We start from the raw sequence: 21,769 nt of genomic DNA on the forward strand, positions 1-21,769 counted from the left end.
ATGTTACTGATGGTATAACTACACTTTTTTTCAAGCACTGGGTTTTAAATAAAGCATGCAATCTGCCAAACATAAGATATTAGCAGTATGTGAAGCCTGCCCTCTCAGATTATATAGCTTTTTAACGCATCTTTCATTGGTTGTTCCTCTACTTCTTGCTTCATAGGGTTTAACATTTTTCTTGAGATTGCCAACTATTAGTGCATATGAGATCGGCTGGCCTGATGCTAATGCTAATAGTTACCTAATTTATGTTGAGAACCACTTAAAATTTTTCTTTGGACTACCTGTTTGTAATCTTAGTTGATCTTGCCACTTTCCGGGCCAATGTTTTATTTATTCATATAAAGACATACAATGTCCAGAGCCCCCCTGTTGTCCTAATGCTCTACTGTCTAGTCTTTTTTTTTTTTAATTCCATCTTATCTTTATAAATAGACTTTCAGCTCTTTGACCTACAATGCCACTCTCTTGCTTTTCATATTCCCCCACAGTGCCTTGTTTAGCAATCCATATATAATGTATTTTTCACAATATTTGTAATAGTTGAGGATAGGGATCTGATGCACCTGAGAGTTTCAAACACATAGAATGTGAATCTTATCTTTCGAAACACTTAGATTCAAAATAGTTCATAGCAATTTGAGCACTTAATCCTGAGTAAGAATTATACATAGTACTTAGATTTAAAACTCCTAAAATATACTATGGTTACATGTTCCTGCCCAACACCACTCCACTGAGAGGGAAACTGAGAAGTGATTCCACATGTTAAAGGCTGGTTGTATAATATATTCTGTCTCCAAATAGATGCATAAATGTAAGAATCCTGACCACTAGAGTGAGGAGCTAGGAATCTTTCAAATGTATTTCAAAGTGATGAAATTTTAGACTTGACAGATTTTAGAGATTATCTAGCCCACCTTCGAATTTTACAGATGCACACGCTAAGACCCCAAATCTCTTCTCAGTATGCAGGGAAGAACTGGATCTTGAGATCCTACACCCAGCTACTAACACTTTCTTATTAGGTTATACTTCCAAAGACAAATCAATGAAGATATTGACAAATGTAAATTTTTACCAAAAAAGAGGAAATTGTTCTATGCTTTAGGAGAAATACTAAAAATCCACCAAAAACCTGCCATTTTATATGTATGCCTTAATATTCTAACACTTAAATTTCTAATCTCAACCCCAAATCTCAAATATCCCCAAATGTAACTCAGGCGTATCTTGATTTAGCCTTCTTGAATGCAAATTTTCCATTAAATATGAACTCCAATACCACCTTCAGATTTTTAAAGCTGAATATTATTATATGTCCCTATAGCTCATGTCATAAGATTCTGTGCTGCAAATGAGAAAGTGGGAATGAACTTTGTTACTATTTCTATGAAATATTTCTTCCTTTCAAGATTTTCTCCCCAAAACTGCAGCTTCATCAGGATTTGGTATGATTTATTCAAAATCAACTTACTCAAAATTTCATTACCCTCTAAGCGAAAAAGTTTCTCCTAAATTCCAAACTTTTGTATGTGTGTATGTGTATAACTATTTCATTCCCCAAAATAAATTCTTCACATAACTCTTAGCGACACCCAATTATCTTTTAATTTACTTTTGAAAGTCTATATAGTCTGCTCCTTTACTTTGTTCCTTAAATTGATTATCAGGAGCTTCTGGATGCCTTTCTTTCTCTAGAAGAATGCTTTTAAAGCATTCAATATTCCTAAACTGTTTATAGGTCAAATTAGATCCGTTTTATTCTTCCAGTAATGCTAAAATTTTTAGAAACGATTACACTACCACATTTACATCCCACAGCCCTTAGGGCTCTCAAAACAATACATTTTCCTGTGTTTCCCAAATGCTAATTATGTTTAGGACTGGAGAGAAATAGAAGTTCTGGTCTCAGAAATAGCATTCATTGTTATCTTTGTTTTTCCATCCCAAGGTGTTCTGTTTGATTAATGGGACTTTGCATACTACATAGAAGTTTTCTTCGCATCCTGATAATACTATGGGGGAGATGACAATCTGAATCTGATATTGTATATTCAGTTAGCACTCATTCAAGGTCAAAGTTAGTGAATTAGTGAATGAATCAGAAATTGAAGTTTGATTACCAGTTCACTCCTTTCACTACACATTATCCTAACAAATCTTCAACATAGATCCCTTGTAGTGCTGATAAAAAAGAAGAAATATTGGCATTAATTTTATGACATCTTCCTGCAAACGCTTCTCAAACATATTACGAAACTCGACAGCAAATTTTTTAAATGGGGGTTGAAACAAAAGGACATCGAGAAACAAGTTTTAAAAAAGTCTTTGGACTTTGTAAATTATTGCCCAACAAACTGGCTCAGGGTAAATAACCCAAAGGAAGAATTGTAAGCAAACAAGTAATACCTTGACTCCAGAATTAGAATAAAAATGTTTTAGATCTTCATCAAGCAACCTATATTAACTGTGAATGAAAAATTAATAGCATAAATAAAACCTCACTTTTTCATTTTGTGTTCTCTTATGTGAAGACATATTTTTCATTTTCACTGTGTTTCTTTTTCATTAGGATGCTCTTTTATTAGATAAAAATTGTTTAAAATGACAAATCAACAGATCATATTTGCAAGTTTCACAACCAACTCTCAAACAACCTACCCCCTTGGTACCATCATCCTAATTCACATAAAAACAGAAAACAAAACCCAAATCAGTACTAAAGTAAATAATTTACTACATTTAAAATAAATTTTGATTAAAAATATACCAAGAAAACAAGATTTGGGCCTGTGTCCTATTTTACTACTAGATTAAAAAATATACCAACAAGCAAAGCAGGTTAACTCTTTCCTTTCTTTCTCAGTGATGTTCCTGAAGCCCTAAAAGAGAGGACACATCCTTTATGGAATTGCTGCTCAGCGTCCCAACTGGTCTAACTCTCTTAAAGTGCCAATATAAAAAGCTTATAAGGTTTCAAGGGTGCCTTTTCTTTGGCCCTATACGGCAAATTTCATTTCTTCATATTACATCTACTCTCAATGCATCTGATACTCAGGTTTAAATGTCACAGAAATGACTGGGATGGAGAGGGGAGGCACGTGTGCATAGAACATAATAAAATCCTATGCAGCTCTACAATGAGAAATATTAAAAATGAAGCTACTAATACATTTTTAAGAAACATCCTATCTTCTGTTTTTTTAACATTTTCTCTTCGAAAAAACACATTCTTTCAAAGATGTGAAGAGCAGAAATAGAAACACTGTTACATATGAAAGTTTCAAGGGATTTGCTGCCAGCAGCTTTTCTTTATAGTGTTCCTCTTACCTACAGTATGTGTTGGCACTGGCAGGTAGCCCTAATTCGTTAGTAGCCAAATTATTTTTGTCCCTGAAGTACGAGAAATCTCCATAGCACATGAATGAGACATGGTTTACTAGTTTACACACATCTTTATAACTCCAAGAAACCAAAACTCATTCACAAATGCTTTCATTTCAGCTGAGAGAAGGGCTACAGAATACTACAGCTACCTACTTTGAATTCCTGGTCCCCATTCTCCACGAGAAGACAAATAGAAGAAAACCTTTTACATTTCCATAAAGAACTTTGGTCCTTAATGCAAGAAAAATAAACAGCTTTCTGCTCACCATACTCCACATTTCATCTAAGCCAAAATAGTTCAGTAGAAGGCATTAAGAAAAAACGTCATTTAGTAATAAACCTAAATGTCTCCAGATAAAAATTCATCACGACAGCATAGTAGGTTTAGATAACGTGGTCCACAATAGTTAGCATCCTCTTACTGCATGATCACCAACTACATTTATATAGTGCTGTACCACCTTCACTAACTCATAGAGAAAATAGGAAGCAGACATAAGCAACACTCAGAAATAAACATATAACACAAGTGATGATTCAGCTATAGCAAGAAATCTCTGAATTCTGAGGCAAGACGAAAGTAAATGCATTAATACTAAACAGCCAAGTGACTGAAATGTCACTTAGATACAAAGAGAGATTTAAAATACAATGAGCTGAGTTCAGTTTTGAATTGACTTAAGCTTCGATACTGATTTCAAATGTCTATGAACAACCACAAGTTTTTGTTTTTAATTTTCCTTCTGTCATGTTTTATGGGTAAAAAGTCCTTACACTACCTTGTAATAGATTACTTTCAAGCTGGGTGACAAAAGGGCATAATGACCGGAAAATGATACAAAAGAAACAGAAAAAGCATGTTAATAAGTTTATCAACAAACCTGGGTAATTCTCATGAAGTACAGATTAAGGTTCAGTGGTTCCAAACTGGCAGCATTCAAGTTGGGTTCATATTTGGGTTTTTTGTTGTTTGTTTTTTAAAACCACCTGTCCTAAAACGACATTGTTTATGCTAATTATCTTTGTTTATGCCACAATTCTGTTTGTTTACTACATTCTTTTAAAATACCATATCCCTATAAACAGTTCTCACCAGAATTCTTCTAAATCTTGTTTCGGTCTGGTCCTTCTCGGCAGCCCACTGAGCAGAATGCAGCTCTACAATGAAGGCGCAAGAGCTGGGAACAACTTTGAGTCTCTGACTCCTCAGGCTGGCAAAGGCAGGGAGTACTGCTGAGGTTTTACACTCAGGCTCCGAGGGAAAAGGATACTGAATGTGGAGAAATGCAACACCCCCCTATTGGACAAGCAGAACCACACGCCACAGTATCTCCAGAGATGTAGGAACTCTCAACTAGTAAGTGAAGAGAAGAATAGATAATGCTAAAGAGAAGGGAGTGCAGTTTCCAAACTGCAGGAGAAAACACAGAAGTCAGAAAGGATGAAAAGGTCACCTCCTGAACCATTATTAGTTCCTGATTAAAGTGGAGAAATATGAGGCATTCTCTTAAAGAATGTCCAAATAAGTGCTGTTCGCTGAAGCAAAATAGTATGTCTTTAAATTTTTTCTTCTCCAGCAATATCACTCGATCATGTTCATCCATATAACATTCAAATTTTATATTTAATGTAAATGACAATGCTCTCAATCAGTGAAAAGAAAAAAGGACAGAATGAATGGAGCAAGAAAGAATTTGCTATGTTTCAGTCCAATTCTTGTCCAACAAAATGTTTCCTTTAAAAGGAAGATATTTCATGTTTTGGTTAAATCTTTGCACATATTTCTATCTGAGTGCCATCATCTGAGTCAGAAACCTGACATATTAAACTATATATAAGTTAGAACAAGAGAAACATCAAGATTATTTTATTTCCCATGCTGTTAAACTCATTGAAATTATAAATGAGTAACAAACTATGGAAGAAAACCAAAATCTATCAGTTATATTTATTTAACTCGTCTATAGAAAGGGAGGTATTCAATATACATAATACACATCTGCATTATACACATACTCATTAGGTGGCTGGAGAATTGATTGTGGAAAGAACAGACAATAAAAGTCAGACTTTAACCATGAATATAATTTGGCTTTTTAAATGCATTATGAATGTAATACCTTTGAAATAGCTTCCAGCTCTATGGAGGAGTAATGTGCTCAAGTATTAGAACAGGCCTTATTAGTTGCCTCTCAGGTATGGTGCATATACAGACTTTAGTTAAAAGCTCCCTAAGCACAGATAAATACATTATTGTATGCTGATTATACTTGAGAAACATAAGACCATATCAGCGTGTGAAGTAATCATAACATCCACACATTTCTCTATCTATCAACCTGCTAAACACTGAACTACCTGACATTTAACCCTTAATTGTTCTTGGTAATCAGTCAGATCGCATCGCCTGCTAAGTCTTCAGGACAGTCCTCCAGTTTGAGTGTGACACAAGTATGGTTTGTCCACTGCTTCATGCAAGCTGCCTTCCAAACTAATATCTTAGCTCAGTTAGCTTGCAAATTATTGGGATGGTAATTAAAATCTATAATCAGTTGTAGGCACCTTTTCCTCTACAAGGTAATAGAAAATAAAAAATAAATAAATAAAATGAACAAAGGCAGATATCAGAACATCCTGAAAACATAACATCAAACTTACAGGTTTACAGGTGCCATTAGGTGACAATGTGAGCCGAAAACTTTCCTTTGATTCACACCTAGGGGTTACCTGCTAACTTGAATGTATTTATCACTCATGAGCACAATGGTTTAAAAAAAAGTTTTTAATCAAGCTTAATGAATCTGTCCAGGTGATAAATACATTATTACTATGGACAAACTTTAGGTGATTAAAGTACTGCTAATGTCAGAAATATTCTTGCAGCCCATTAACAGTGATTTTTCATGGTAATTTTTAAAATTAATTTTTCACAGTACCTGATGTATATGTCCTTCTTCAGAAAAACACTTAAAAGTCTCTTAATGTGAAAAATTATTTCTTTAGTCTATATGGCCATAAATAAATTAGATGGGAATATAAAGTAAATAGTTAAATTTTTGTTGCAGAAGGTTTTACTCTTGTAGTGTTCCCTTCAACATGTAGAAAACTGGCAGTGTGTTTCTGCACCCGTTTTGAGAGAAGCCACCAAATAGGTGCTATTATAAGCTTAATCTGCTTCATCCCACTACCTTAGAGCCCAACTTTTTTTTTTCTTTCTAGACATTAATAGACTGTCTTCTTAAGCAATCATCTTATACTTGCTTTTTAATTAAGTCTCTTAACATAAAACAATTAGAAAGTGTAACAAGTACCTTGGTCATAAAACAATTACATTACAGTCAAATAGGATAAATATAAACATAAGGAAAAATAGAATACAATATTATTGATAGTAACAAAAAATGCTTTTTTCAGTCATCAGAAACAAACTGATATTGATATTTAAGACAAATATTTTAAATATTTTCATTCTAAGAACATGAAAAAATAAATGGTATTCTGAAAGGAAAAACCCTTAGTTACAATTTTTATTATTTATTTTCAGGTAAATATATAAATTCACTGTCTTCATTTAAAATTTTTTCGGAGAGTTCAAGCGTTCGTTCTAGACACTATTACTAACATTTAGACCATGTTGCCAGTTATGTTTCCTCTAAATAGTATGAGTTAAAAGATTTTGCTTACAAATAATTCCTTAGAGCATACTTTGCCTATTCACCTCCCACCTGAGAATTGTTTTTCATTAATCATAATCAATTATGTTAGGGATGCTTGACAGTAAAAATAAAATATTTCAACTTCTTTACTTTTTAGAATCATTGTTCAATTTGCTTTACCTCCTGAATATGTTTTAGCAGACAGTGAAATTGTTACTACTTCTGAATTATTTAGCAACTGTTTATTAGTCTGACAGTATTGATCATGTTCATTTCTAGGGCTGATAATACGGACATAACAAATCTATATTCCAATTTTGATCCAGACATTTAAGTTTTGAATATTCCTTAAAGTTTCAAATAGTCTACAGGTTGGAAAGGATAATAGAAGATAGACAAGACTACTGATGAAACTAGAAAAAAAATCACATACAACTTCCAAAATACATAAGCCCCAAGCAACTTATTAATGTCCTCCAGAGCAATGTTCTCTATTTCATATAGAAATTTAGAAGTCTTCTTTTCAGATTTCTGACTAAGTTTGAGTGAACAACTCATCTATATCAGGTGAGCAAACAGAATAAAAACTTAACACTCGATAGAAATGACCTACATATCCAATGAAAGTTGCAGATAGTTGAAAAGGCAAAAAAAGCTGACTATGTATGAGAGTGTAATTACAGCATATATACTTCCTTTGGAGAATATAAATATTCAATATTGAGTCTGCATGATATATACTCTATGTGGGTGACTATAGATACACTCAGCCATACAAATTCAGTGTAAACAAATAGTAATGATTTACTGAGATTTTTGTATGTATTACCAATTACAACCACAGGGGAAATTATTAGGAAATTTTATATTGTAGGACATTTTTCAAAATTATTTTAGCTACTAATATTTCCAAAGATGCTGTCTATACTGACAACTCTATTGATTATCACTTGCTTATTTAATTAGGCAGTTAGAAAAGCACGCCTCTGAGGGACAAAAAACTGAAATTCTCACCAGGAAAAAAAAAAAGTGTTAAGAGATTTGAGCATCGGAATAGGAAAGGGAAAAGTTTAGTTTAAAAAGAGATAATTGAAAAAATACAAATAAAGTTCACAGCAGGAAAGCTTGCCTATATAAAGGAATAGGCTACAGCCTGTTAATATGTAACTACCTTTTTATAAGAACAGTCATTTAACAGGCTTACAAATCAGACTCAGAGTTTTATTTTCGAAAAGTATAGAGTTGAAGAATACTATCATTTAAGTGTCGCTCTGCACATACTAGAAAACTCACTATGGTATTAAGCAGTAGTATGTTCCAGTATAAATAACTTCAATACCTACATATGAAACAGGCTATGTTTACCAAAAAAAAAAAAAAAAAAAGCTAACTATTTTAAAGAGTTAATATACAGAACTTTGAAAAAAATAATTCAAAACTGTTAAGAAAGCTCAACCGTTCACTGGAATTATGTGGTGAAGATGCACCTTAAGTTTTTTTTTTAAAAAAAAAAAGAGGAGGAGGAAATGAAAGAAAGAAGACAGTATTAAAGTATATATGCTGGCTATTTTACTTTCTCTCCTGATCTGATATTGGTTTCTCTAATAGCTGACCACATTCAAGTATTATTTTATTCTCAATACCCCTCTTCTCTTCCATTGCTTCACTTCTAGAATGTTTTAATCTTTGTCCTTTCTTTTTTCGTCTTTTCATATCAAATTCAGTCTTTTGAGCGATGAACAGCTTGACTTAGCATATTTTTAACCAGCTGGTCTAGCACCTAGCTTGCATTGCATAGTCAGATACAACAAATGTTTATACAGAAGGTAGCTTTCATGAAAATGAAAAAAAAAAGCCTGGGTATCATGCATCCTGGCTTTTTTTAGCTTTTTTTTCTAATTCACCATACAGAATACAAAGTTTGAATTCTTTTTAATGGCAAACAAAATTCTATTTATAGTTCCAAAAAATGAACTTATGCTAGGATAAGAACTCAAATTTAAAAACTGCAGTGTGTACTTATAGGAACACGAAGAGGGCTAAAATTCTTTCAGAGCCCTGCTTTACTTGCAAAAACATCCAATGGAAGGATATTACACACATTTCTCTAATAGGAAATACTTGACTACAAATAAACTTATTCCCATCATAGCAAAAGGGAAAACAGAATAAATCAAAATTCAGCTTAAGACAGTGCAAAAAGTGGCCACTAAAAACTTAAAAAGGGATCATCCCCATTTTTTTTGACATTTCAGAGTAATGTACTAATAGATTCCTGTGATGTTAAATTTTCTTTAAAAAAAAAATCTGCTCTCTTATATCAACAAAAGGTCATGTGCTTTACTGAGCAGCTTCCAAAGTTTTACAGAAGAATCAAATAGGAACTTATAGCCTCCGTTTTAACCACCACTAAAACCTTCTGTCACCCCAGATATTACGAGACAGAGATGTTGAAAATGGTAACACTCTGCACACAAAAGCATTTAAAAAGGTGTAGAAGGGGAGAAAAATATCAATGAAGGAAGAAAGTAAGAGAGTGAATGAGAAAGAGAAAAGCAGCGAGTGGGAGAGAGAGAGATGCTTAATGTTCATTTAATTTCCTGTTATAGGACGTAACCTAAAAATATTAGCAGAAATCCCGGAGACTTTGCAAATCAGTTCCATTTGGTCTGGGCAATCAACAAAAATCAGCTAACAAGACTGCAGAAGCACTAGCTAAAAGCTTCTCCCTTAAAACACGTTTTAAGGGAGCATCTTCCAATGGATTCAGAGACTACTGTAAAATGGGATAGTTGCACTTCAATATATCAGGGGGGAAAAACTGTACTCACCTTTCAAACTCCTGAGGTAAATCAGGGTCAGTAAGCATGCTGGAAAAGCACAATTTCCCTTTGTCACAGCAGCCACCTATGATCGTCTCCAACTGAACCTGTCAAGTGAGTCCAAACCTTCTAAACCAATTGATTTTCTCCCTCCCTCCCTCCCTCTCTCTCTCTCTCTCTCTCTCTCTCTCTCTCAATCTCTCTCTCTCTCTCTCTCTCTCTCTCTCTCTCTCACCCCCCCTCCCTCTCCTAGGACTCCTTGACCAGTCTCTTAAAGGGGTAGCGCACTTCCAGCAGCGGGTCGGGCTGCTCCCCCTTCCTCCAGCCACACGCTCTCGGGCTGCAAGGCACTAGACAACCTCAGGGTGCCTGTCCTTTCCTTTTAATTCTCCCTTCCAGACATTACCGAATGTGAGAAGTCAACTCATTTAACGCGTCTCCCATACTCTCTCCTCTAAATAATAAAAGTCACACACGCACACGCATGCACACACACACACACAATATGATTTTTGAAAATGCATTTGCTACTGATTAAAAGAGAAATCTGTAACCTAACAGAACCCCGATTAAACTGCATTTATTAACTCATTAAGCAAAAAGATTAAATGTTAGTAATAGCATTTTTACACAAAGAATTGTTACGCCTTCTCACCCTTTTCTAGGCTCTCTCCGTGCGCACACGGAAACACACACACACACACACACACACTCTCGCACACAACAATCAGGCATTGTTCTGAGGGAAGAAAAGCAACTTTGACAGATTGAAATATAGCAGAGGCCCCTTCAAGGAAACCTGTAAACAACTTGTCACTCACTCTGTCGGTCTCACTGTTAGCTCGCGCTTTCCACAAAGTGGTGCGAACGTCCTGGCAACCCAACCAAAGTTTCCTCAGCTCCAAACTCCATAAAACACGATGTGCGATGCGGAGGGGAATAGGTATCCACATACCAAAATAACGCACACTCCAGGGAACAAAACCCCAAACCAAACCAACAAATGAAAACAAAAAGATGGTCCTAACAAACTGTCCTGCTCGGGATTGCTGGGGAGGTCAGGGCGGGAAGCGCTCCCCTGGCTGAGGATCTCTTTAATTTCCTCTGCCCAGGCAGCCACAGATAACAAGGTGGACAAACTAGGGCTTTACGGCTCCTAAGCTGGCTGGCAAGGCACAGCCTCCATAGCAGTTCCAATTATCTAGATAAAAATCTGGCAGGCGAGGAAGGTAATCAGGTAATGTACCTTTGACATGAAATGACAGAGGCACATACACAAACACAGAGAGAGACACTTACACAGACACGCATGCAGAGATGGTGGCTGCCCCGTGCACCGCAGCATCTGGTCAGGGAGTAAGCACACACTCACCAACACGAGATAGTGTGCATTCTTCACACACACACACACACACACTCACACTCACACACACACACACACACTCTCACACTCACACACTCAGTCGCTCACACACGCTCTCCACTCCTACTGGGAGGGTTCATTCTGCACAAAAGGCTACATTACAGAGCCCGCCCCAATAAGGGAAAGAGAGAAAAAAAGCCTTCCATTGTTGAGAGGGCAGGTCAGTTGATTAGATTTTCTGTGGAGAATTCCACGAGGAAATTCCCTTCAAAGCCGAAGTGATTAACTGGGGGCTATTCTGGAAATGGAGCAGACAATGGCTCAATAGTCTGCACAGCCAATGTCCAGGCTGGCACTGAACTCACTTAAAAAAAAAAAAATAAAAGCCAGACTCCCTGTTCTTTTCCACACGTTCCCCCCCAGCCCCCTCCGCTCCTTCCAACTTCCCCTCCCAATTCCTTTTATTTTGCAGCTGGACAACATTAAGGGCCTTTAAAACCACAAGGGTTGACCCCACAGCAGTTTGATTAGGTCCCACTTTTTTCTCCTGGCGACAGGCAGACAGTAAGTTTACTTTTTTAGACATACACAATGAGACATTACACACAAATTCCAAACAGCAAAATCAATTATTAACCTTATCATATTAATAAATTTATTCTTCATTCAAAGGTTATAACATTTTTGCCAAAGTTGATAATAACTTAATAATGAGATCCATCATTCAAGGGGTATCCTAAAAATACATGTATATACACTACAAAATCAATGTGGAATAAGATTGAAGCATGTCACTATGGAGTTAAGACACTAACAGAACACAGAATTATGACCCGCCCTGAAAAAAGCTGTTAACAAGGGATGTGGCAAAAATGACTTGATGCTGACATGATTTTCATTTTCAGCAGTTGGGGAAGGGGAAAGATATTACTCACTATTCTTTCTTGTCATTAGCCTCAAATTATTTTTTATTATAGCAACAACCCATTCCTACATAGAAAGTGAGAAAATTGTTGCATTATTTTAAATATCTATTATTTCAGCACTTAAGGGGGCTACAGTCTAATACACTCTAATTGATATAGCATACAAAAATAATTTTTTCCATTGTTAATGGTGGATATGGGATTTAGGGAATGGTAGCTGCCTGGCTACGTACACTTTAAAAAATAGTTTTTAAAGAATTTCCTAATTAGGGAGTCTTGTTTCATCTTGTATCAATAAAGAAAAATGAAGGAGGAGGAAGGGTAAGTTACAAGGGGCAACGAACGGGAGCTGGAGTCAGGAAGAGGAGGGGGCGGCAGTGAGGAGAGGATGCAGGGAGAACACAAGAAGGAGACAGAGTGGCAGCATAAAGATAGAAACAAAGATAATGGCCATAAGGCAGGATGCTGAGATCCGTATGGTCCCAGCTGCTATCTTGCTACAGCTACTACCTCTGGTTGTTTCTCTGAAACTCTAATCCAGAAGGTCACCAGAGCAGGTAAGAAAGAGGGTTTGAGGCCAACTACAGTGTAAAGCAAAGATGCTCATATCACATTCATCCTTGTCTTTGGTTTTGTTTTTATAGACATTTACTATGTGCATGTGTAAGTACACACATGCCAAACAAACACAAAGGACGTATAGGAAAATGTTAAATGGTGTGGAAGTCAGTTTAAGAGCTTAACATATTTCTATAAACATTTCTGCAGCCATTCAAAACAAATTACTTCTTGCAAAATTATCCTTGAAGAAACTGAAATAGACTAGGAACTAGACAGAAAATTTGCCAGATATAATAATGATCATCCTAATAATGATAACTTGAACTAATGGAACTCCAAGCTCATAAAGAATTCTGTTCACATAGATTAGCTCACGGATCATATGCAGCATAGAAAAGTGTGTGGGTATATATAGCCCTAAGTTTCCCAGTGTTTAAACTTTGGCAAAAGGAATTTAAAGTCATACAACTGGTTAGTGGCCCATTTGTTACTTGAAGCCAAATCTTATTTCACTTCTGATACCATAATACAGAATAAAATAACACTCCAGAATTTATACTTCAGTGAAAATCCCAAGATGGTACTCACTTTTTAAGTGATTTAAAAGGCGTTCAAGTAATTGTTAATGAATTTAAATTTGATATAATCTCATTGTCACTAAGTTAGTACTGTATTTGATGGCTGAATGAAATAAATAGTTTTAAATGTACCTTTCTAGGCTGTAAAAGTTTTCTTTCATTTGAATTCTACATTGCAAATTAACATTTTTGCAAGATTTTAGAAGTCAGCAAAAGAGAAGGCAGCTCCAAAATATTCTCTCAAATCCTGTCATTGATAATTTTATTAAATAACTGAATTGATCCCAGCAACCCAATGCTTAATAGTAAATTACCATTATGTCTTCTTTTTATTTTACATTAAATGTTAAAATATTTAAATATTAAATATGTGCTAATGACTAGCACATAATATGTGTTAAATAAATCTATATTCTTTATCAATTACCTGAAAAGTTCAAGATATTCAATTGGTTACATACCTGGTATTGTCTACATCAGAACTAACATCCCAATGTGATTTTGCTATACTATTATAAGTATAGGTCTCCAGAAAGTTTCATAATATATGTAGACTGAGATACACTTTATCATTCACTGAACATTTATTAAATGCTTAACAACATGTTAAGTACTGTGGCTTTAAAAGTAAAATTCAAGAAAAATTTCCAATAAATCTAATTTTAAAAATATATATGAGCAAAATTCAAATTAATTGTTTTATATGCAAGCTCTCTAAGGTAAATATGGTAAGAAAAGCTAAAACCAAAAGCAAATGCATGAAAAGCAATGACAAGAACTTACTGAACAATAACTAAATTGGTGGGAAATACAAAATGATCTACAAACACAGATGTACAAATATAAATACATCTTCAGAGAGAACCAAAGCACAAACTACAACAGAAACCCCATAAAACATTTAATGAGTCTCTTTGACATTGCCACAGCAGTATTATGGAAAATGGGATGAACCTGAAAAAGTGTGCTTTTGAGCTCATGTTGTTTCCATTGTAGATATAAAAATGAGACTCACACAAGCTAAGAAAATATAAGATATGCTAGTGAACACTGCTGGAGAATTCTCAAAAAGAATATCAGGAAACAAGTTATTTCCAACTTTAACCTCTTTCAGACACTGTTTCAACAAGTTTTTCTAATATTTCTCTTCTCAATAAAAGGAAGAATGTCCATTCCCCTGTTTTTAAGATAGAATTGTTAAATATCCTCTATTTTAATAACTGAAACTGAAATACGTAGTCACAGGTACAGATAACACTTTAATATTTGATACATGTTCCTATCATCAAGCAATAGTTCATGGAATTTGGAAGGTTATTTTTGAGAAATGAAACTTTTAGTATTATAACCACAATGAATTTAATATCAGTGTCAGACAATACCAATATTGTGTTGCTTTAACCTGACACAAGAGGCATTAAGAAAATATTCACTTATTGGTTTTTTTTTCCCCTACAGGTATTTGCTTTATCACAAAATGTTAAAAAAGAACCCTCCCTCTTTCAAAAAAAAAAAAAGAACTTCCAACCAATGTACGTCTGTGAGCCATTCACCAAATGCCTGGTGAGCTCACCACTGACCTATCAGGTGCAGCTTAAAACCTTGACTTAGAGTAGAATAAGTCATTGGACCTCTTTAGAAACATACCTAAGAAATTCAACAGCCTCTCTTCCTTTTAAAGACCTAAAATTCAATTCCCCATAATACACTTATGCAAGAGAATTGGCATATAATCCCACCCTCATACTCTTCTGTATTGTCAGTTGGTTAATTAGAATATACAGATGAATTGTCCTCAGATCACATTTTTGACCAACCAGTGTTCTTCAACAACACATTCTTTAAGAATGTGTTCACCTTAAAAACTCGTCTCATACTTGTCTCAAAGAGATGATGCCATTCCCAGTAATAGCTCCCACTGTTTGGTATCTTACTATTTACCTCCTTCAGAAGAATTTGAAGTAATTTAAAAATGATAGCTTTTAGTGTTTGAGAACTTTGTACCAGTCACTGCGATGCACATAAAATAATCTCATTTAACATTCAAAACAACTATATGAGATATGTAGCTGTATCATCCCAACTACAAATGAGGGAACCACGGCTTACAAAGAGAACTATTTGTCCGAGGTCCCAAAACTAACAAGTGAAGAAATGGGCAACACCAAAGTTATGACAACTTTCCTCCGAAGTTCTCAAAAGGCACCAAATGTTAATTTATCTCAAATATACCCTAATAGCTATTAAATATCAAGTGTACAGGAAAGTGCTTATAAGAATGTTTTAACGCTAAGAGAATATTTAAACGTCAAAGTTAGGTTGAGCGATGATTAACCTATCCTCACAAATAACTTGATATAAAAGATGATTCTTTTTTTTTTTTTTTGCGGTACGCGGGCCTCTCACTGTTGTGGCCTCTCCCGTTGCGGAGCACAGGCTCCGGACGCGCAGGCTCAGTGGCCATGGCTCACGGGCCCAGCCGCTCCGCGGCATGTGGGATCTTCCCGGACCGGGGCACGAACCCGTGTCCCCTGCATCGGCAGGCAGACTCTCAACCACTGTGCCACCAGGGAAGCCCAAAAGATGATTCTTTATACAACAATTAAAAACAGTTAAGAATAGCACCCTCGTGCTATTTATGGTGATAATAAACATCAGAATTAGTACACTCATCATAAAGTCTGGCTCTCTTTTTAAAAATAATTTCTAAACATTCTCTAACATGATTACAATTTTGGGTATCCAAGGGAAAATACAGTAGTCCTCACTTTTCTTATTATACTGTACTTACCTTTCTTCTTGTGATAATGTGGGATGAAAAAATGCCTCTGTGATGAGATGATGTGAGGTGAATGAGGCAGGCACTGTGACATAGCATTAAGCTACTATTGACCTTCTGATGATATGTCAAGAGGAGGATCAATGTGCTCTGGTGATCCTGGGTCATACAGTCATGATGATGTCAATAGATGGGGATCACAGGCAGAGCCAAGCCGAGTGGTGTGAGATTTCATCACGCTACTCAGAGTAGTCGCACAATTTAAAACTTACAAATTGTTTACTTCTGGAATTTTCTATTTAATATTTTCAGACCATGGTTGACCACCATGGGTAACTGAAACCACAGAAAGTGAAACTGCATATAAAGGAGGCCTATCTTCTGGTCGCCATGTAACTACTTTGCAGTAGTGAAATTTCTGTCTTACAGAAAGGATCATTTCAGGAAAAGATATCTATTAGGAAGATCAACCTAACTTACACTTTAATTTTTTTACTCGTTATACAATCAACTCTCCTTGTGATAAGTGGTATTGCCTAACTGTCGCCAGTTCATGAGGTTGAAAAAGACATGAACCAATCACTCTGGTGGTAATAGTCAAGACCCCTACTGAGTAAAAAAATCCATATAACCCACGAGAAGAGAAGCCATTCGAATGGGACCATACCTTAAAAAAGTGTTCTTGACCACCAAACTTTCTGTTATGTATTTCTCAAGCTGGAAAGAAATTCAGGGAACACACTACATTGAGGCAGCAGCAAAGTGAAAAGGAGCACCATGATATTGCTACAATGTGGCTACTTATTAATTTCTATAAAATATTTTAGTGTACATCTTTCAGGGAAGTTTTTCCACTGTAGTTGTGCTATGTATTTCTTGATGTTAACTAACCAGAGCAGAAATAAGAGCGAAAACTGAGTAAAATATGAAAACATTTGAACACTTAGCTTCATTTTTAAGTTGATCTCACTTGTCTATTCTCTATATTCTTCTTTGATTGCATACTAAGTAAATGACAAATCTTATTCATGGTAAATTACAATATTATCTATTAACAATGTCCAGTCTGTTTATGTCTAGAACACCACAGAGGAAAGAATCGTAGCTAAGCTGAAAGGAGGCCTGAGCTCTAGGCCTCTATTCCTTCCTTACTAGTGGTGTGGTCTTGCCTACAACTTTAACATCTCAGGGAAGATGATTTTTAAGGTCCCTCTCGACTCTCAAGTTCCTATTCTTTAATCTATTCTTTGATAAATCAATTTATAATCTGCAAAGTAAAACTTCTTACCCTTCTCAGTTTTGTTCCAGTTATATACCCTTTTAAAATTGTTTTAAGAACAGCCCTTGTACTTTATTTTGACCCTTTAAAGAATGCGATAACTCTACATTCACACATCAATATGAGATTGTGAAGAAAAGTATCTTTTATTAATTAAAGTTAGTTTGGCTAAATTCAATTAAATTAAAATGACCAGGAGAACTTAACTGGTCACAAAAAATGACCACATTTTCAAAAGAATTAATTTTATGACTAAATTCACCTATTTACAATCCTGAAAATTTTGTGCTTGAATTTTCAAGTCACAGCTTTCATTTTTTCTGATAAGTACAATCCCATTTATTGGCATTATCTAATTCAATGATAGAATTAATAGCAGTTTATTACTATATTGAACACATCATATGTGTGTGATGGTAGTGACTGGCACTGTAGGGAGAAATAAATACAAGGGATTCTGCCTTTATCTGAAATTTCAAGACATCAAATGAGAAACTCAAGGACAAACTAAAAAGCTGAAATGTGAGAAATCCTGACAGGCAAATTACGTTCAAGAAAAACTAGTTTTTAAAATGAATTTTGTGGACACTGTGTAGAACTCCTGCCAAATACACAGTTTCTTTATTTTTCATGCTATTGTTAACAAAAATGACTTACTGCCATAATTTAGAAAATAATTCAGTCAGACTATGCACAGGATTAAAATGCAAAAAAAAACCCCAGACATTATCAAAAGACTGTATTCATTCAATTACTCAGTAAGTATGTACAGAATGTTTAATTTACACTTGTATTGTAAACCATCTATACATATTAAAATTTTATTGTTTATAATGTATACTTTCATAAATGGAAAAAAAGATAAATTGATATTTGTAAATTTCCCTAAAGTTGAAGAACACTTTAGGTATCAAATGGTATGTTAGTATTTAAAAACACTTAAATGTTAATTAACTCTTAACAAATCATGGGTCTGTAATCTGAAACATTTATTTTTAAGTCTTGCTTAAAGTCAAAGCACAGACTAAAAGACTATAAGCATTTGTAAGATATGCCAGCATCATATATGCACATCTTAAAAAAATAAAAATGCATGCCCTTCCTGGTTTGAGGACCAAACTTCAGATTCATTCAGGCTTTATAGGTGGACCATTATTCTTAATCTTAAAGAGCAAGTCAACTTAGTAAGCACTGTTCTAGTATTGAGTGTGTTCCTTGAATTTTACTAGACATACTGAGGGGGAAAAAATGAATCAATACACATAATTTTTTTTATGAGCATCTTTTCTGGCCCAGAGCATTCTCATAAAAGGTGAGGACACAAAGATAAACACTTTTTTTTCAAGGAATTATGACTTAGGGCAAAATATGGACATCCTGTTCCAATAAAAATATTATCAAGTTCTTACTAACTAGAAATCTACGATTTTCACACAGGTTAATTCATTTAATTTTTAAAACAAATCTGGAATGTATCAGTTACAAATATTAGTTCCACGTCACAGAAAAGGTAAGTGAAGTACAGGAACAAAAATTATCTAGCTTCAGATTACACAACTAGTAATAGGCAGAACCCCAGTTTGAACCCAAGTCTTCCAATTACCAACCTAGTGCCTGTTCCACTCTACAAGAGAGCTACTTCCAAAAGTTATCACAACATAAGATAAAATGATAAAAGTATTATTTAGTGAAACAAAATTGTGTGGGGATTTTAAGTAACAGGTGACTTTATTTTCTGAAGTTCAATAATTTTAGTATTAGTTTGTTGGAGTTAATAAAATATAGATTAGAGAATCAATTGAAAATCCCAGAAGCACTATGAGAATTCAGAATTACAGTGGGGAACAAAAGCAGTATAAAGAAATCAATAGCTTTTGTATATATATGATCACCCCCAGTTATCAAAAGATAACAGGGATAAAAGACCCCATCAGCATTAGTAACACGAAAGATAAAATATCTAAGAATAAAATCATTCACATAAAGACCTATTTGAACAAAGCTTAGTTATCAAAAGATAGTGGGGGAAAAAAACCCATCAGCATTAGTAACACAAAAGATAAAATATCTAAGAATAAGATCATTCACATAAAGACCTATTTGAAGAAAGCTTTAACACAATACGGAAAGATATACCATGTTCCTGGATAGGTAGCATCAATATCATTTCTTTCTAAATGACAGTATAAATTTAATAAGTTCAAATTAAAATACCAGCATATGCTTAAAACACTACACAAACTAATTCAAAAGTTTGCCTCAAAAAATAAATAAGAAAAATCATTTTAAAAATCTGAAAAAGCATAAGGGCTCAGGTAACCAGATATTAAAATATAATATAGAGTCTCAATGATTAAAACAATGTATATTGAATGGATTGAAAAGCCAAAGGAATAGAAAAGAAAGTACAGAAAATACCCAAACACAGAAGAAAAATTCAGTATATTCTATCTAGTTAATGATATAGGTGGCTTTCAACAAATGCTCAGCAATTACCTCATGACCAAGGCAAACAGGAATATAAATTCCAAATGGATAAAGATTTAGATGTAAAGAATAAAACCATAAATCCACCAGAAGAGAACATGTGCAATCTGCAATATAATCTTGGCATAGTCTTACTGTTTTGGAAAAACAATATATGCAACCCATATCAAAGGAATGTGATAGCCTCCATAATATGTAAAGAGCTCTTTGAAATCAATGAGAAAAAGGTTAACAATCCAATAGTAAAACAGACAAATAATATAACTTATTCAAAGAAAAGGAAACAGAAGTGGTTCTTAAATAAAGGAAAGATGCTAACATCCTTTAATTTAAGTGCAATTTACAACTACAATGTGATTACTATTTTTTTTAACCTACCAGTTTGGCAAAAAATGAAAAATTTAACATTTTGTTAGGCTGTATTCATTCATAAATAATTTGTCCTCCCCCTTGCTAAACTTCCCTACAGTGGATTTTACTTCCTACTCCATTACTTTGCCTTAGACATGTTACTTGCTTTGGCCGATGGAATATGGAGCTTTCTCTGTGAATGCCTGATTTGGCTCAGCTACCTTATCTTGTTTCTGCCTTCCACCATGAAAACAGCATATCTCAGATAGGGGCTAGTCCATCAGCCTGGGTCTTAGAATGACAAGAGACATAGAGTCAAATGGACCCCAACTCAGTCCAATCAGGCCAACACGCAGCTGACCCACAGAAACCTCATGTTACACATGCAAAAAAAAAAAATTTTTTTTTACTGTAATCCATGGACAGAGTACGGTTGTTTGTTAACACAGCAAAAGCTTACTAGCACTTATAGTCCGTTTATGACTTACAGAAACACATGTTCTTGTATATTACTAGTAGAACTGTATATCAATATAACCCTTCTGGACAGCAATTTGGAAACACCTACAAAAATTACAAATGCAATTCCACTTCTGGGAATGTATTAGATATATTTTCAAATGGGCAGAATGTTACATATTCAAAGTTTGTCACTGTGGAACAGCATGTAATAGCACAGAACTGTTAACAATCCAAAGGGAAACAACAAAGCAATGGTATACTATAAAGCTATTAATAAAAGAAAATAGAATGTAACTCTGCACTGATATAAAAACATCTTCAATATAATAATTGCTGACATATATATATATATAAAGTAAAAAAAGCAAGGTACATATCTAAGAACTGAGTACAATGTGCTACAAAATGTGTGAAAATAAGACATCAAGTTTCTTTTTGCTTATATGTATATAAGAAAACCTTGGAAGGATATACAACAAAATGAAACAAAATGGTTATAATTGTGGGGACAGGGGGAAGTCAGAACTGGACAAATGGAAGACAGTTATGAGATTAAAACCTTTCTGCTGTATGCTTTTTAAAGCTTTTTATACTTTTTCTTTATTTTGAATGTGAATCCATTATGTTTTCAAAAAAAGTTAAATATACATAAATTAAATTAAATACACATCTAATTAAACTAAAAACTCTCCGATGCCTGCTCATCAACGATACACAAAATTTCTCAAATTCATATCAGCAAGCCCCACACATCTTATTCTTAGAGGCCTGTAATTAATATGTAATTTTTGTTATTAAAAAGCATTTCACCTGCTAAAAAAACTAAAAATCTCATTTTTAAAATAATCTTCAGGCTTCCCTCCTGGCGCAGTGGTTAAGAATCAGCCTGCAAATGCAGGGGACACACGTTCGAGCCCTGGTCCGGGAAGATCCCACATGCCGCGGAGCAACTAAGCCAGTGTGCCACAAGCTCCCGAGCCTGCGCTCTAGAGCCTATGAGCTACAACTACTGAGCCCATGAGCCACAACTACTGAAGCCCGCGTGCCTAGAGCCCGTGCTCTGCAACAAGAGAAGCCACCGCAATGAGAAGCCCGCGCACCGCAATGAAGAG

At 34.8% G+C, this 21,769-nt stretch overlaps 1 protein-coding gene across 12 annotated transcripts in view; it reads right to left on the minus strand.

Annotated features, from left to right (window-relative positions):
- Window positions 1-21,769, minus strand: part of SOX5 (SRY-box transcription factor 5) — a 992,020-nt gene that overhangs the window by 384,781 nt on the left and 585,470 nt on the right. For 6 of the 12 annotated variants that reach the window (XM_004270915.3, XM_033430326.2, XM_004270913.3 and 3 more), the window contains exon 1: window positions 9,881-10,038. The exons of the other annotated variants lie outside the window; for them this stretch is intronic. In XM_004270915.3, the coding sequence (XP_004270963.1) occupies window positions 9,881-9,918 (38 nt within the window). In that variant the 5' untranslated portion in view covers window positions 9,919-10,038. Of the gene's footprint in view, window positions 1-9,880; window positions 10,039-21,769 lie in introns of those variants that run through there. 12 annotated transcript variants of the gene reach the window in all.

The sequence above is a fragment of the Orcinus orca genome, chromosome 11 (assembly GCF_937001465.1).
Source record: "Orcinus orca chromosome 11, mOrcOrc1.1, whole genome shotgun sequence".
In the NCBI taxonomy this organism is placed as follows: domain Eukaryota; kingdom Metazoa; phylum Chordata; class Mammalia; order Artiodactyla; family Delphinidae; genus Orcinus; species Orcinus orca.